This window comes from Aethina tumida, chromosome 5 (genome assembly GCF_024364675.1).
Source record: "Aethina tumida isolate Nest 87 chromosome 5, icAetTumi1.1, whole genome shotgun sequence".
NCBI lineage: Eukaryota > Metazoa > Arthropoda > Insecta > Coleoptera > Nitidulidae > Aethina > Aethina tumida.
The window spans coordinates 28,304,389-28,323,265 of NC_065439.1; the positions used below are offsets into that span (position 1 = coordinate 28,304,389).

The 18,877-nt window shown below is 30.7% G+C and overlaps 2 protein-coding genes across 2 annotated transcripts in view; one reads left to right on the plus strand and one right to left on the minus strand.

Moving 5' to 3' along the window:
- Window positions 1-105: 105 nt before the first annotated feature.
- LOC109609571 (DNA oxidative demethylase ALKBH2) lies at window positions 106-6,354 on the minus strand. The gene is made up of 5 exons (XM_020026262.2): window positions 6,252-6,354; window positions 2,961-3,154; window positions 595-779; window positions 371-534; window positions 106-312 (listed from the first exon to the last, which is right to left on the minus strand). Exons 2-5 carry the CDS (start codon window positions 3,147-3,149, stop codon window positions 176-178), a joined length of 675 nt encoding a protein of 224 aa, XP_019881821.2. The 5' UTR covers window positions 3,150-3,154; window positions 6,252-6,354; the 3' UTR covers window positions 106-175.
- Window positions 6,355-14,058: 7,704 nt separating this feature from the next.
- The window catches only part of LOC109609553 (papilin), a 45,011-nt gene continuing 40,192 nt past the window's right edge, over window positions 14,059-18,877 (plus strand). Inside the window, exon 1 of the mRNA XM_049967792.1 lies at window positions 14,059-14,323. The gene's annotated coding sequence lies outside the window, so the exon portion shown is untranslated. The remainder of the gene's footprint in view (window positions 14,324-18,877) is intronic.

Genomic DNA, 18,877 nt, shown 5'->3' on the forward strand with positions numbered 1-18,877 from the left:
ATATACTATAGATATCTAATTCAAAAAATATTTTTTTAATGCATACCATGTAAAAGCCAGTTATGTTAAAGTACTCGCTCACAATCGATGATTGAAGTCTTCGTAGAAAGCATTATACCTTTATTAATTAATAAGGTCTTTGACATACAATATATTAGATTAAACAACATAATCTTTAAATAATTATTTTCCTGAATGTTAAATTTATTCGAATTCCATCAGCATTTTTTCTAGGAGGTACTGAATGATACCACAACATATTGGTAGGAGGATTCATCAACAGAAGGCTTCCATGTTTTAAATCAATTTTAACTGAAAAATAAACAGTACTAATAGAAATACACTAAATTATTTTAGTAGTGTAAATTACTGGGGGATATATTTCGTTTATCATTCCCTTTTTTTCTGGCATCACCGTGTTTCAACACGAACTGCCTGCACTGCCCTAAAGATACGGAAGCTATGGGAGCATTCTTGTCTATTTCAGGTTCAGCATCTCTGTGTTCACTAATATGATCTTTGCCATTTCTATATCTGGACATACAATTACGTGGTTAATAATTAATGCCAGTATTGAGAAAGGTAATTATTTACCTATTTACTAAGACAAAATTAAAGTAAAAGCCTGTGACTTTTTGTAAAAAATTCCTTACAGTTTCGAGTTGGGGGATCCAAGGCTTGGCTGGTATAGTTATTCCCGAAAAAGTGTACTTTAATCCTTGATCACCGTAAGCTGCTTGCTGGCGTGGTATTTCATGCCATCTTCCAAAGACTTTTACCTAAAAATTATATCTTCATTTATTAGTACTTATATTTTAATACTACTAGAATTTTATTTGTCTTGTTACAAGTGGAGACTGTCAGGGTGATGGCAATAAATTCAGAGTTTAGATAAAGCCAGACATAACATCGATACGACTGTTCCCATCTTACTAGATTTATTGTTTTCCGCTAGATGAATTATGCATCGTAAACAGATACTCACAAACAAAAGGTCCTATGGTAAAGGTAGTTTGGCCCAAATATTTCATGTGTAATATATTAAACACCTCAGACATGTATATCTCGATTATCGATTAGTTCTTCTATACGTGTCAGTATATTTTATGTATGAAATGAATATGTTGTATTTTGAATTGTTACATTAATTAATTTCTATACAAATCTGCCTCAAAGGAGTTCTTCTGCATATATTCACCAACTAACCCCGTTTCTTTGTAAAACATGTACACAAAAATCCCTCACGTTTACACATTACTTAATTTGTCTCGTGGAGAGATATTTATTCTTTATTCTGTTGGGAAACTCTGTGTTTTATAACGAAATGTGAGAAGTGTAGCCAGGATAAACACTCGAAAAAACTGGTGGCAGTGCGACGAACAAAGCCGCTTATGGAGAGTCCTTCAACGTTCCTGCCGCCACTCTGACTGTGGTCCTTTGGCCCTTCCCTTTCCATCCCGTCCACGGTTCTTTCAGGCTTGCCATCGGCTCTAATACTAATTGGGACGCACTCTCCCCTAATTAATTTAAGAGAAAACACCGTGAAATAAAACCCACACTGACCGAATTTAAAAATAAAATTTAATTCAAAACTAAACATCCTATAAGCTGCTTTCATCCATGCTTACGATAGAATAGAATAGAAAATAAATATAAATAAATAATTTTTTGTATTGTTTAAGTATACCTTTTGAAATTATTTTTTTGATTACAGCTATTGATAATGCTTTCAGCCATTGTACGATTTCAGAAAGCCCAAAGTAGTAAGAAGAATTTAATATAGAAATCTGTAAATTGCTTGGGTCTGACTAGTATCTAATAGATGGTGGTGAGAACGGTTGTTAAATTTAATTTATGCAATATATAGAACTAAATTTTGTGTAATAAATTTAATTCGAAACTAAATATCCTATAAACTGCTTTCATCCATACTTACAACAGAATAAAATAGAAAATAAGTAATTTCTTTAATAACATTAAAATATTTAACGAGTATAAACTATTTTTATGTGAGAAAAATTGTGACAATGGAAAAATGTATGTCACATTTTCTAGTTTTTAGTTTAAAGTATTTATGTTTCCAAATCAATATACAGTTATCCGTTCGCAACAGTAATTATGTACTTTGTAATTAAACCCAGCGGTACAAGTCATAAAAATGAATTTTATCGTTTTTCATAAAAATATTAATTTAGCCAGCTGCGAGTATATTGAAGTGAACCAGATAATGGATTTCACTAATTTTTGCTTGTACATATGCAAACGACATATTACAATTTCAATTTACATAAAAATTCAGATTTAATCAACTCTGTATATTAAATTTAAACAAATATTTCAGGTGGAAATTTTGTTCATTAAAAAAATTGACAATTTCCAGAAGATAATCCCAAAGCAACAAAGTAAATAATTCATTTGATATCGTGAAAAATTCGAGACGTCAGTGTACAGTTTATGAAGTCGTCGTCGAGTTGAGCATAGAAAATATTAAAAGATAAAGTGAAAAAGTTTATATTATCTCCGGATACTCGGGGCGTTTCTTATGTAATTAAAACGGTCCAAGACTTTCACCAACTTACGGATTGTACGATGAAAACTTCCCTTTCGATATCAACGGCGTTCTGGCTGCTTACTGGCGTTATAAATGTCGATTAATCATTCAGTTAGATTGATTCTCGATGTGTAAAAGTCGAAAGTTTCAAACTTTCGTCCTTTGAGGAATTTAACTTTTTCTCGATTAAATACGAATTATACTTTGCTTGAAATGTGTCGCCGAATAGGAGTTTCTGAGACAATTTTTTTTTACATTCACCAACCTCTTAGACCTTTTAGAAGTTAGTAACAGTCAAGTTTTTTAGAAAATTAACATAATCTATTACTTATAAATATTTTTAAGAGTATTTAAGTTTCGAAGAAGACAAGTGTTGCCATCAGGATTGTTTTTTAGAATAAATTTTAACCTTGCTGAGGTCTCCTTCGAGGTATTCCACGTTTTCCTGGAGTTGCTGGAACAATTCGTCAGCCAACACCTTGGGCAACACTTGAACATAGTCTACGTCGAGGCCTTCAGCGACGGTTTTTTTCATCTCCACTTTCGATTGCGCCAATTCTTCGAAAGCCGACTCCAAATCCAATCTTAACCGTTTCATTTTTCCTGAAAATACCAACCGGTTTTTACCGTGATTTGTGCGTATTTAACATTTCTGGAAACTGGCTTAAATTGCTCCACGGACGGGAGAAATTTATCGAGTTGTCATGTTAATAAAATACTCCTAATTAAAGGTTTATTTGAACGATTAATCAATTTTAGTGTGGGTGTGTTGCTCCGCAAAACGACCAATAATATATTTAACGAGTCGACCTCCAACATTATATAAACGGGGAGTTAAATATTTATTTCAAACAATCCGAAACAACACCACCACCACAGCCACCCCACGCGCTGCCGTCCAAAATTATCCATGTTTAAACATACTATTATTGCAAAATCATGTTTTATTCAAGTTAGGTCAGTGTAATTTTATACGGGGCCTATTCCGTTAATTTCAAAAACATAATCAGTGTAATTTCAACTAATATATTAATTCTAATTTAATTTATGTCGTAACACGTATCGATTGTTCGGGGAAAAATGTTAATGTTGGCATTGTTTGCGTAATTAATGCGCTACATTTACGTTCAAATTGCAACTTATCAATATTCGATGATAAAAGGAAATTGATGACTAATGATGGTTATTCAAAATTTTCGATCACCGTATACTAAACGGCTAACCTTTTCATTATTATGAATAACCAAACTCCTTTTTTTTTCATGGAAACCGACAGAAGGTCAATAATATTTGGATCCATATTTTGCCAGGACTCTTGCAGAACCGTCCCTTAAAAGTCACTGCTTCAAATATTTTGAATTTATAATTGATATCACAGATTTGTTCAACAATTATACAAATTCAGAAAGCTCAAAGTAGTAAGAAGGATTTAATATAGAGACCTGTAACTTGCTTGGGTCTGACTAGTGTCCAATAGATGGTGGTGAGAACGCAAGTTAAATTTAAATTCATCCAACACATGGAACAAATTTTAGTTTTCCACTTCTAATGAGAAAGTAAAATGTGAATGAAATTATAATGACAATAAAAGTCACTCAAAATGATATAAATTTTTTTTATTTAATTTATTTTAATAAAGTTTAATATGACTCTTGGTTCTTCTGGATGGTTGGTTGGATTTTTAAATTCCGCATGTAATTGCAAATCAAATGGAAATACCATGTACTACCAATTATGTTGTAGACAAATTGTAACAAACAACCTCTTTTACTTCGACCCTTCCCACAAATCAACTTATTTTATTTCGTTAAATAAAGTTGTCACATCTCATTAAACATGTAAATCTCACCTCGACAACCAGCTGGTCAGTTGACATTTTGAAAATTGAACACGTACCGTTCTTTCAATAGTTATAGTCTGTGACATACATTTATTTGTTCATTAAGGCCCTTGAATGTGCCGTCAATAATAGTGTAACTGTTCTAATGTTCTTTACAACTTTTGGGCTAGTTCCACAGGTGGCGAAAGTTTAAGAGGAGCTCGATTAAATAATGAAAACGTGAAATTGTTTAAACTTAGTGGCACATATTGAGCAATGGAATTAGATTTCCCATACGCACAATCAGATAGCAATCTACTTAATCGTTTAATGCAAAGTGCGATACATATTAAACATGGGGTGCCTTGAAGACTCGACCGTCAAGCAATCTATTTAGATATTTAGTGCGTGTAACGATCGTTCCTTGTGCCCTTAGATCCCATCACATAAGATTAACATATTTTTGTAGGGCAATCGTTTGACTTGGGGGTCTACTGAATTGCTGCTACTTGAGGCCACAATGTGTGTACAAGTGGACCTTGAACGGACACTGATAATGAAGATTCTGTTTATACGTGTTCGTGTTGAATAACAAACAACAAGGCTCCCGATTGTTGTCTCTTCGGCAACCGGCCTCAGTTTAATCGATACAAATTTGATCAGTCATCACTGCTCACAACAACACTATTCGTAAGTTGGTTATTTAATTTTGACACAATCCGTTCCCTCTAAAATGTTCGTATGTACTTTTCGATTTTATTGTGTATTTACTCTTCGTATAAATCTGAACAAGCTTCGGCTTGATATACGGCCCATAATTGATAGCCTCATTCATTGTACACATGTAACGCTTCTCGAAGGCACATTGATTTATACAGATGAGTTGAAAGTGCGATTTCCCGAAATCCTTTGACGTAATCATATTAAATAATTCGGCAATTAATATGCACGTCAAAATTTCTAGCCACAAATCTTCAAATTAAGTGAAACTAAAATTAGGCGAATGGTTTAAAAAAATACGAACAATTTACGTAATCTCCAACGGGAAGTCTAATTTCATTTTCCTTTAAGATTGCAAGGGGCAAGTCGTGATCGTAACAAAGGAAACTGATTCGAGGAGTGATCTATGCAAAGTTTAAAATGGGCATAAAGGGGATATAAGTGGTGCCCGAACGAGCGTTTTATCACGACTCTGGCGGTGGCATCAGCCCCAACGAGGGCAAATAAAAAAGCGGGCACTCTTCGGCCATTGTAAGGCGGCATTTTGGTCCGGCTCTGCGGATCCACCTTTGGAGCCTTTTCACGCAGACCTAAATATTTCATAACAACGAGTAACGAGGAAATATGGAAATATGTCCTTAGGGTCCTTTAGCATGGGGATAGAGTTGGCACTTTATCTGTTAGATAGTAAAAAGGGCATAACACTATGTCTAAAGAACAGTTTACTTACTGTCAAAAAAATGTTACAAATAAACAGAAATATAGAATCATATAACACTACTACATGCAGTAATACTTTTACATTAGATTCTTTTCAAAAAATATTGTACATATATGTATAAATAATTAATTTTAATTAACTTCACTTATGTTTCCATGGATTTATAAAAAAATATAATTTTATCATTTTTTCTTTTTTTGTTTTTACCATGGATGTATAATAAAATTTATCCGAAATATTTAATTGTTTTATTTTTATATACTATCTAAAAAACCTAACCTATACCATATCATTTAATATAAATTTTATATGTTTCTCGTTTATAATATTGGTTCTTAGGTTTTCTATGACCTAACCTAACTTTCAGTAAACATTTACACAAACAACTTATCTTTTGGTCAACCAACAATTACATACAAAATTAATAAAGTATACATTACCCTACATTAGTGGATATTCAAATAAACATTGTACAATGCCTAAACAAAACTTAATCAGAAAAAATAATCAATGTTACAGATCACAATAACACAGACGTGCAACTTGTTTTGGCAAACTGGTAATCGATTGTGCGCCATCTGCTGCCAAATTCATTTAATTTTATAAGGGAAATAAAATTTCCAAATGCAAGAACGAAACAATGTATTACAAACTTTGAACTATCTACAAACATATATTTCGTCTTCCCTTTATATCTTAAATGACTTTCAATCTGGTTTTAGTTTTATGCAAATGAAGGATTAAAAACTTGATTTGAATACGATGTAAGATTTTTATTTAATTTAAACTTTCACCATAAAATCATCCAGAAAGTGATAATTTTATTTCACAAATTGATATAATGAAATTATCTGAAGGAAGTCGTGACAAATAAGTACGAGACAGTCATTTTACAATGGCACAATTTGTCGTCAATGAATTACAAATAAAGGCTTAGATTTCTTAACAACTTTATTATACAAATTGTCCGTTTGTGGCATTTAATATAAATTAATGATCGTATGTTAAATTATTTATATTGCATAATGGGGAACATTCTATAATGATGTATTGTTTTTATTTGTTAACAAGATACATGCTGTATTAATAAATCATTATTTTGGATTTAATTATTTAAAATATTGCTTTAGTCGACATTTATTAAGACAAACAACGATTTTTAGCAGCAATTCTTAAGTAAAGGGATGTAAATTCATTCTCCTGCTTTTCACTTGGTCATTAATTTAATTGTTAAAAAACAGAGTAAAACACATTAAAAATTAATTTTTGTTTTTATCAACTGTAATGTCTACAGTGAATTATATTTTATATACAGACAGGACAAAAATTGACTTAACATATCCAGATTTAGTTATGTGGATTTACTTCATTAGTAATTATTAATAACAATAATACCAACAATAACAATAATAATAATAATAATAATAATAATAATAATAATAATAATAATAATAATAATAATAATAACATCAAAGGAATAGAAATATAGAAACCGTAGTATATATATATCACAACAGTAATTAATCAAAAAAGTCACTACACTAAACCGAACAGCACCACCGATTTAAATTAGGGGAGCGACAACGTATCACCACCCGATCGACAAACCGTTCGATAACAAACTGATTAATTCTACGACGTAGTCAGTGGATCACCCCATGCGTGTTATTGGTTTATATAATTACGAACGCAATGCGAATATATCAAATAAAATTCAAAAATTTATTTCATTAACATTTCTATTTTATATTAACAAATTATATCTATTGGAATAATAATGATTGTTCAAATATTTTTATAATAATACTTAATTTTACATGCTGTTGAATTAAATATAAATTTTAACTCAAATGCACATCTCGATAAAAATTAATAATTTGAATTATTATAAAAAGTGAAACTAAATATTGGAAAGTAAAATAAAATACTATTGTGTTTAAAAATATATTATATGAGGATTTATAAATTTTATCCTTTTCTATATTATATAATGGGTAAATTTAATAAATAATTAAATAAAATAAGCTTATAATTCTCTAGTTGTCTCGTTTAAATATTGGAATAAATAAAAAATGTTTACTTTTAGACGTGAATATTAAAATATGAGATTAGTTTGAAGTTGTAACAATTTCTCGTCGTTAATAGTAACAATGCCCATAAATTGTACCTTAAATTATATTTAATTTATTGTGTACATACGATGGTGAATTATCACTTTTAAATATTATCTTTCGTTTTACATAATTTCGTGTAAAGAAGAGAGTGCTGTTATACCTAATTAACTGCATATCTTCCTGACCGTTCCATTGTTGTGTATTTTTTTAATTAGTGATAATCACTGTTCCGCGTTCCACCGCCACTTTCTGCTGAAATTCGTTCTTCTATGAACATACCAGGGTCACGTAAAATGATGCCGGGAAGGTTGCCCGAAAATTGAACTAAAGAGGAAATATTAAATGATATTTTAATAATGGGATGTAAGTACGATGCATATAATTAAAGATGTGTCAGATCATCGACTTAGAAGAAGATGCTTTGTCATTTGGTCACAGTAATGGTCAAAGCAAGAACATAAATAAATATTGTTTTAGAGGGTTTAAGGCTGGAATGTTATACGGTAACATGTATGTTTGAACGGATGTCCATAAAGAGTTGGCACACGGATCGCTTGCATAGAAACTGTGCATAATCAAACCGTCATAAACAAACAGAGAATCGGCGTGTCCCTATTACCCAGCCCATGTAAAAGATAAATTTCCTTTATATTACTTAATGCATCGAAAAGCAATCAACTATCTGCTATATACACATTTAGCCATGTAACGCGGTACATTGCATAACTCCCCATTATGCGCAACGTATTATTTTACATTGTGGGAATTCAATTCGTCCATTTTATGCACCATTACGGAAATCTGAAATGAGAAAAAAAACCATGTAGGATCTCTTCTAGATAGTGCAGGTGAACGAGCCACACGTCGTTGTAGTGTGGAGTTCGTGGAGCGTTTCGGTTTATTGCTATTAGAAAACTTCACAACAGGAAACCGTAAACGAGAAATTCTGTTCGAGATTATTCGGGAGGATACAGTCTCCGCTTTGGGATAAGTGTAACCGGCGGTTTCATTCAAAGACCATTAACATTTCTATTGTGCACGTCAATTTTGTGGCTCTCTTACTTTACAATATAACGTGGAATTCAGACAAACTTTGGAAGCAATTAATTATATTTTCGAGTATGTAACATACAGTCTTGGCTTTAAAAAAATATATATAAAAACATGTTAGCTACAAATCGAAAAACTAAATATTCGGCTGGCAAAAAGTGGAGCAACTTTAATAAAAATCCCCAATAATTTTTAGTTTCATTGTATACACCAAAATAAATTAAGTTAATAAAGTATTACTTCACTTTAATATTTTATTACTACAGAGAACATTTCTAAATATAAATAAACTAAATTTATATCATTTTGAGTGACTTTTAGTTTCATTATAATTTCATTCACATTTTGCTTTCTTATTAGAAATGGAAAACAAAAATTTGTTCCATGCATTGCATGAATTAAATTTAACATTTAACAGTTCTCACCGTCATCTATTGGATACTAGTCAGACCCAAGCAAGTTACAGGTCTCTATATTAAATACTTCTTACTTCTTTGAGCTTTCTGAATTTGTACAATTGTTGAAAGCATTATTCAACAGCTGTAATTAAAAAAATAATAATTTCGAAAGTTACAGCTTCTAAACAATACAAAAAATTATTATTTTCTAATGTATAATATATTAATATAAATTAAATAACAAATCTGTGATACCAATTATAAATTTATTATGCAAAATATAGTTTGATGAAAATTTTAATGGCAAAGTAATTAAGAACTGACTATGAAATTAATAATATTAAATATTGTTTCTTTAATTAAATTTAAAATTTTGTAAATAGTGTGATTATGACATGTAATTAATCAAATAAAACAATTCTTTAATTGCAGAGAAACTCGTTTTAGTTATTCAGTCATTTCTAATTCCTTTAGTCCACATCATATATTTATCATTAATAATTACTAATTATTTATTGGAATCAAGTGTTTTAATTAAAGTTAATTTAGAATAATAAAAAAAATCCCCAGAGTAATCAGACATTAATTAAAAAAGTGTTCAGTTCAATCATTTAATAATTTCCGTGAAAAAAATTACGCCTTCCATAATTCGATTTAGTAATTTGTCATTAATAATTCGATTTAAGGATCTTTCGAACAGTCCTTTCAGTTTTCTGTTTCACTTCCTGATTTGTGATTTCATTTACCTCTCAACACGAAGAGAATTCTGTGGCGACTTCCAATATTATTCATTTAAAATTGCATGTTTTAAAATAAACAGAATAAATAGTAACCCGTGAAAAGAAATCCTGCGATTAAAGTGATTAAAAAAGCTGCTAAATTGTGAAACAAACTATTCGCAGCATGGTAATTATAAGTTATCCTTTCCCGAGGTAGAAAATTGCATGCATGAATTATTAATTGAAAGATTTAATTAAAATTTCCTGAGGGCCGTGCGAAAACCACTGCCTCCCTGGATAAGGAGCAAGAGCCCTTGAGGACTGGCGGGTTGATTTAATATTTTCTTAATTTCATAGCGTCACTGCCGCTTCTTGTTTCCTCTTATTATGATTTCCCTTTTTTTGTTCCAAAGTCTTGAAAGTGCCTCCTCGGTCTCGTCATCGGGCGCATCACCAAAAGTGCAGTTTTAGATCTCAGATTAAGTCTCGTACGTCCTTTTCCTGCTCCTGTAACCTCGTTACACACTTCGAATTTACGTTTCTTGTCACATTGCTGCCGACAAATTGGATTTTCGTTCATTATAATTGCATCAGGTGGAACGAGAATTCGGGGGAATTATTCCGGAAAAATTCGATTACATAAATGAACTTGTAGAGTACTCTCTCATCCATGACGAATCGTTTAAGAGTCGTACCATAAGTAACTGTTTCAAGAATGGCTGTCCGAGTCGGAGTGGATTCTCCGTTCATACACAGCGGAGAAGAAACAGGTAAAGTAAATTTGTTGCAGTCGTGAAAAGTGTGCGAACGGCCGACAAGCGAGAGCAGTGCTCTTCCATGTAAAGGAAGGAATCAAATTAGTAAGCAGTTTCGTGAGATGTTGTACAAAAGCTTTTATGTTTTTCTGTAATCTAGGATCGGGATTTATAAAGGAAAAGAATGTCCGTCCGGCCTTTATCTCTGTTCCGTTTTCAGCGATATAATGTACCTTGGACAAACTGTGCAGTCTTTCCCCACTTCACTGATGCCGCTTCGAATGAACACTTTATTATAAAATTTCGACGTCTTCTTTGTGATGTTTATGGCACAAATACATTTTTGATAAAGCTAAAATTGGATATCGTCCTAGACCATTTACATCCTCGCCAATTCTTCTTTGAAATATTAGAAAAAATCAACTGACAAAAATCGAAATATTATTATTATTATTAATTATAGTTAAAAATGCCTAAAACCAAAACTGAGATTTTATAATCAGTAATTTAATTTTAAAAATATATCCGTATCTTAAAAAGTATCATTTGTAATCAATAAAATAATTTTCGACGTCTAGAATGACATAGTATTATTATTAACAATATATCTGAATTTATAAACAGTTAATTTTTATAATTTGTTGCGACATAGAAATTTGTGCAATATTAAAAATCCTGCTGAATGTAAATGGAAACAGGATTTGTTTAAGTTAGAAAATCGTGAGGAGGAGTGTTATGATGGAAGTCAGAGGTGAGATCAGAGAACTTGCTTTTGTTGATTTTAATAATTAGTAACATATTAATGTTATTTAAGTAAAATAATTTTTAGTTGTCTGTTAATATTCATATTACGTATAAAATTTGGGCTCCCTATAAGATTTGAATGCCAAAAATGAACTTTCCAGTATCAAAATTAGTGATTTTACATACATTTTAGTTAGACCATCACCTTGTAAAGTATTTTGAAAAAAAAAAATAACTCAAAAATTATTGGATTTAAATATTAATATATTTTATAGTATTACATAATTACAATGTCATTTTATTTGCAATTATGTGTATAATTTAAAAGTCCAAACAAATATAGGGTGTATATATGTTATATGTAATTTTTCAATTTTTTATGAATTTTTGAAAATTTTTATAAAAAATTAATATACTATATGCATATTTTTTCATCTAAAATAGCACATTTAAAAAAAATGTTGTCGATAACGTAATTTTTTAATTTTTTATGTATTTTTGAAAATTTAACAATTTTTATGTCATAAAATATTAAAAAATTAAAATTCTTCCATATATTTTTTTTACTTGTTATATTTTCAGGCGTGATGAAAGTCTTGTCTCAATAAAAAAATATAAAAATTAATTTTAAATTTAACACTGATTTTTTTTATTTCATAAATTCCTCAAAAATAGAATATTTAAAAAAAGAAAAAAGAAATAGAAACCTAATACAACGTAACCTAACCTATTTTTTTAGAAAGATTATCAAAAATAAAATATATATTGGACTACACAATATATAACCTAAAAAAAATTTAAATTTAACACTGATTTTTTAGGTTTTTCCTTTTTTGGTAAAATGTTTTTTGAGATTTTTTTCTAAAAAATACAATTTTATTCGAAATAAAAACTCAAAAACGAAATATAATTTCACAAAACATGAGAAAAGTTAAGACATGAGCTCAAATGATGAAACATTTTAAACATTTTTTGAAGTTAGTGACTTTTAAATTTTAAAATTTCAAAAAAAATAAAGAATATATAATAAAACTTACTAAAAAATTAATATATAAACAAAGTTATCGATATAATTTTAATAATATAAAAATGGTATTTTATAAGATAAATTATATCTTGTATATTATATTTTTACTTACTGATGTATAATATAGAATGTGGTAAAATTAAAACTAGAATTAAATAAATATTAATAAAATAATGCCAATTTACACATTTTAACTATTCAAGAATGGATTTAAATTAATTTTGCAATATTTTCCTCAGTATGCATTACAATTTACATGTTTTTAATTTATTAAAATTATAATATATTGTTAATTTAATTTATTTATTTACAGATATCGAAGAACGTTTCTGTAATGCGTATTAGTTTTACTAATGGTGATACCATCCATCAATTATACATATATTATTTTACAATTATAAAACGATTTATACAAATTGAAACTATGATAAACCATCCATTTCTTATCAAACGATATGAAAACCAAAATAGAGTAACGGGTTTAAAAATATTATGTTGGGGAATACACAGTCAAAAATTAAATTGTCTATAATATTTGAAAAAATAAGTATAAATTTTTGATAGATAAAAGAAATAATAAAGTTTAGAACAAAATATATCTAATGTGCTCATCTAAATAAACAAAAATATTGTTTGCGTCTTTTAATTACGTCTTATTCTTTAATTTTTTAAAGTAGTACTTACCCACTAATGGAAAGAGCTTTTACACCTGAAATTAATTAATTAAATATTTTATTAAGATTGTCAAAATGAATTTTAATTAATTAAAAACACCACTCAAATTAATAAGGGCACATAAAAATACTTTTTCTTTATTTTATTAAGTGTATAACATAGTGTAGCAATTCAGATTATTTTAAAAATCAATTGATAGGTTATTTGTTGGTTGAATCTTGGATCCTCGACGTTGGTTCATACGACTAGTTTGTTTTTTGTTGTATCGTCAGTTTATCTAAAAACATCGATTTTCATATGACTAATTTCTTTAGTATTCGATTAATCCAATGAGTAGAATAAACAAACAGTCCGAATTGTCATCAGTGAAATGTAAATGAAACAACAATGGGAAGCGCACCGCAACCGCGGTGCTGCAACCAACATCGGAACATCGGAACATCGGACGCAACGCGGGCAACGAGCAACGAGAGCATAGCATCGAATGCAAGATCCGGTGCCGCGGCCCGCGGTGCGTCGATTGCACGGCCGCCAATTAGACGTCCGTCCGTACGTACCTGATGCACCGGACCGTCAACTCGTCGACACCGTACGCCGCACGGTGCGCTCCGCGTTCACGTACGGACCGCGCGGACGGCAGAGAGAGAGAGAGGGCGAACGAGCGGCGCGCCTTTCTTTTCGGCGATGCCACGGCACGCCGGGATTCCACACGGCGCGTCGCGAGTCGCGATTCCAAGCACCGCACTCCGACCGCTCGGACGTATCTCGTCTCTCGTCTCTCGCACCGACCGACCGACGACGACTGAACAGTGTTCACACGCGCACTCACCGAAAACGCACCCCCGATCAACTTGCTCCTCCGTCGGTGAATTGTTTTCTGATACGTTTTCGACGCGTTCACCGGTGACCCGAGTGCGATGTGACGATTTTTCTGGTTCGGCATTTTTTTCGTCTGTTCAAACGGCCAAATTGTGTGATATGCCATCGAAGTTTTCCGGGATAAATTGTTAGAGCGGCGAAATTTTTAAAGGTAGGACTTTCGTTTTATTCTAGCGTTGTTATTTTTAATTGTTACATATTAATAACAATGAAATTGTGAAATTGTTTTTTTTTTACGAGACGCGCATCAATTTAATTTTATCGCGTTTTCATTCAGCGTGAATGTCGATAGTATTTAGTTAGTTAGCTTATAGTTAAGGGATTTAACACTTAAACTATTAAATATTTTAGTGCTGTTGTTAAAATTAAAATTATGAAGCAAAACATTAGAATATTAAATTTATGTTGTATAATTAAATTTAAAAAATAAATATATTATAATGTACAAAGTGTTTCTAAAATTAAAAAAAAAATTGATATTTTAGTAACATTTGATCCAATTGTGTTTAAATTTAGCATGAAATATCTTAAAATACAATTACAATACTGTAATAAAGTTTTTACATAATGATACAGTAGCGCAGATTCTGAAAGGATCTCTTCTTTTTTTTCCATGACGGTGATTATTTTATAAAACTATTAAGCTGTTCAAATTATTTCCGTAAATTGGGAAAAAAGAAATTTTAGGTTAAGAGCAAAAAATATAAAAAAGTGAGGTTAAGTTAGGAGTAAAAAATTGTTTTTTTTTTCAGAAATTACTTTTATAAAACTATTAAGCTTTTCAAATTCTTTACATAAATTATGAAAAAAGAAAAAATACATTGAATTTTGGGTTAGGAGCAGAAAATATAATTTTTATTTTTTTATAAAAATTTAACCTAATAATTTCAATAATATATTGAATTGAACAAATAAATTTATAGAAATCTGTAATTATTGCTTCCTACTCTTTCTTTTAGTTACTTCCGCTCATTACATTTGTTAATAGTAAAATCCAAATTGACTTGAAAATTATTATAATTAATTAATATATAAATCATTATATTAACAATAATATGAAAAATTTAAATTAGTTGTAATCAATAAAAATTAAATAATGAAGGTTTGATTTCTGTAACCACATTACTTTTTTGAACCTTTGGGAAGGTAAATTAAATTTATCGATTCAATCATCATTCCGGTGGCAATTCCTAAAACGAACGTTACCCTCCCATTAGCCAAATACGAACTCGTTCGTTGTAATGTCTCCGAAGAATAATCGGAATGTCGTGAATCATGGCACATTAAAGGAAAAAAAAAACCAACAAATTGATCCACCTTTTGTATGCAACGATACAGTTTACATTGTGGTCGTTTAAGGTCAATGACAGTCCGATGATTCTGATGTAATCGGCAATGTAAAATTCATTGATGATGTTGAATGGCATCGGACAAGGGCAGACGCAGACTTATTTGTATCCCTCAAGTACGGCCAACTCGAAACAATTATCAAAGTACATATTTCCATTTTCTGTTGGTTTTCCTTGTTCTTTATTTAATATTATTCGTTGACGTTTAAGTAAATCCAAAAGTTTAAATTGGTCATAAACAATTAAAATATATACTGTTGCTGGCGAGACTGATTGAATTTCAAATTTGGGCTTTTATTTGTTTTAATTTTCTGTTACTGAATATGCCGTTCCCGTAATGGTCCGCCTGAGGGGTTATTTTAAAATTAAATACGAACTTTGATTTAATAATTCACATTGACTATAATTATTTTGTAATTGGAAAATATAATTCAGTTTGTTTATGTGTAGGAAATACGACAAGGGAACTATTTAAACTTAGTAAGGAAATGATTCTATTTGTTATTAAATTATTAATTTATATTCTATTTTGCTTTTAGTATATTTTATTATTAATGTTATTATTATTTATTAGAAAACACAAACAAATTATAATAAAATAATGTAATTTATGAGCAGTTTTCAAATAAATTCCATATATATACGTTTGTTGGAATTATTTCCTGACGTTTCACTAGCACCAATGACTAGCATCTTCAGAGCTCTAATTTGGTTCGCATCACTTTGACATCTGATTGACAATTAAATGACAACTTATACAACTGATGTTCTGGAAATTTTGTTTGTTTGTTTTGTTTGTTGGCCGTCCTTAGCTGCTTAGCAATTGTTGATGTTTTTGAGCAGTATCGTCCATATTTTATTCAGCTTCAAAGCTTTTTCACTATCCGATTGCCGAGGCAAACAATTGTGTATCTTGGAATTTTACCTTGTGATTTCCATCTAACAGTGCATGTTCAGGTACAGCGGACTTGTCTGATTGTCTTAGGATGCAGTTTCGTTTGGGTTCCTTAATCCTAGTACCTATTGAACGTTTTGTGGTACCGATATGTACTTTCCCACAAGAGCATGGTATTCAATACCAACCCTGACTAAAAATAACAATGAAACTAATCTCAATTTTAAAATAAATGAGCATTAAATTGATTAATTACAACACATTTCGTTACACATGCCATAATCTAATATATACTTTCTTCCTCATTATTTTATGTAAATAAATGTATTGAAAATGAACCTATGCCGTGGTTGCTTAACTGCAATTAGTTTTAATTCACTTCCATGTAGTTGCAATCAAATTAGGCGACCTTCAGATGTAATCCGGATCAAAATTTGCCTTTCCGACAAGTCAAACATCGGAACCAAACTGCCGGAGCACGTTCAATCAGTGCAGTGACATTTCGGGCAAGCCAATTGCCAATTGCCACAGGTCTGGGGCACTTGTCCAATCGAAAATATCAATTTGCCGCGGTATTAATTTTGAAAATTGGGCCCCCGGCTAAACCGATTTGTAAATATCGATCCGGACTCGGCGGTACATTAACAGCCGGAGTGGTTAATTGGAGCCGAAAAAGAGAACACTAACGGGCAACGCGGTTGTTGGTCTCCCGTTTGTTTTCGTCGGAAAACGGTGAAAAACTCGGCCCGGTAAAGCTTTGATTTATCGGCACGTCACGTCGGCCCTGTCGATTTACCTTGCCGAATAGAGGAGACGCGACTGTTTGTCCTGCGACCATTTTATTTTGTCTTTGTGCTAGGCTACAACGTTTTTTTATTCTTATTGTGCGCCCCACTTTTCATTTAGATACCTTTTCGTCCTACGATCCTGCGAAACTGCTATCTGCTCTTTCGTTTGTTGTCGCGAGGTAAATAAAGATATAAATTCTTGTTTGGCCAATAAATTACTCTCCACGGGACACCCCTTTCTCAGTTCGGCCACATATTTTTAAATGACACGGTCCCTCCACAAACACGCATCAACAAAAAAATGAATTCTTACAGTAAGTAAAGCAGTTAGCCATATGATTAACATTCCATCGTCTGGCCGGGTCCGATATCGAAGAATGGAAATCGATTACCATAATGTATTGCGAAACACGTGGATTTTCGGAATGATTCAGCTTCCAAGAACCGGTGAAGAATTCTCGTCGTATTGTATTGTATTGGTGTGCTCGTGCACCTGGTTTCTGGCCTCTGCCTCCGGCCGTTTCCGATCGCCGATTCGAGGAACGACCTCGACGGTACGCAGGCGGTGTCATCTTCGCAAAGATGACAGCTCTAAGCGGATTGCATTCTTCTGGCGTTCACTTGCTGATCCTGTTCGATTGCTCTTTCTATCTTAGTTTAATCTATTTTAATATATTAAAACTTATTTGTAGTGTTTTTGGTGGATTATATAGATATTAAATAAAATCTATAATATATTTCTCTATAAAATATCTATAAAATGTCTATAAAATATTTATAATATGGAAATTTTGTACGAGTAATTGCTCAGTCATATTTTTAGCTTGAAATTTTCATTCATTATAAAAATTTAACCTTTTAATTTCAGTAACCATTGACTTGAACAAATAAATTTATAGAAATCTGTAATTATTGCTTCCTATTTATTGAATCACAGGTTTCTGTAAATTAATTTTGTCAATTTTATATATTTTATTAAAATATTGTCTAAAATAGTATTAAAATTGAAAATATATTATTAGTTTTTGGTAAAGTTAAAGCAGAAGTGTGTTCTAATTAAAATTAAATAATTAATAAAATAATAAAACATCTTGAAATTTATTCGTTGTGTTTTTGGTGGATTACATAATTGTTAATTCAAATTTCAGAACTAAATAACCAAGTTTGTTCATTGAAATGAAAGAGTACAGTAAACAAATGGGCATGCACTCTATAAAATCTGTTTACACGCAACAATAAATCTCAATTTTGACATCAAATTTCATGTATCAATTTTTTATTTAGTTTTTACAATATGCCATAACACAAGTTATGAAAGATGTGATATATTTTCAGTTTTTTCATTATATTGAATAAAGTCGGTTAAATTTCTGAAATTTGAGTTAAAAGGCAGATAATTCATCAAAAACACAAGCACACTACAAGCTTTTTGTATATTTTATTGAATTTTTGTTTTTACCATTGTTTTCAATTTAAATGTGAATTTTTTTTGTTTTTTATTAGCCTCAAGATTATAATTTCCAAATTTCAGGCCATATATTTTCAGTTGTTTCATTATAAAGGACATTATTGATTAACTATCTTGACTTAATAGGCAGATGACTTACCAAAAACACTTCTAATTAGTTAAAATATATTAATTTAAGTATTAATAAAAGAGTAAAGTAAATAGA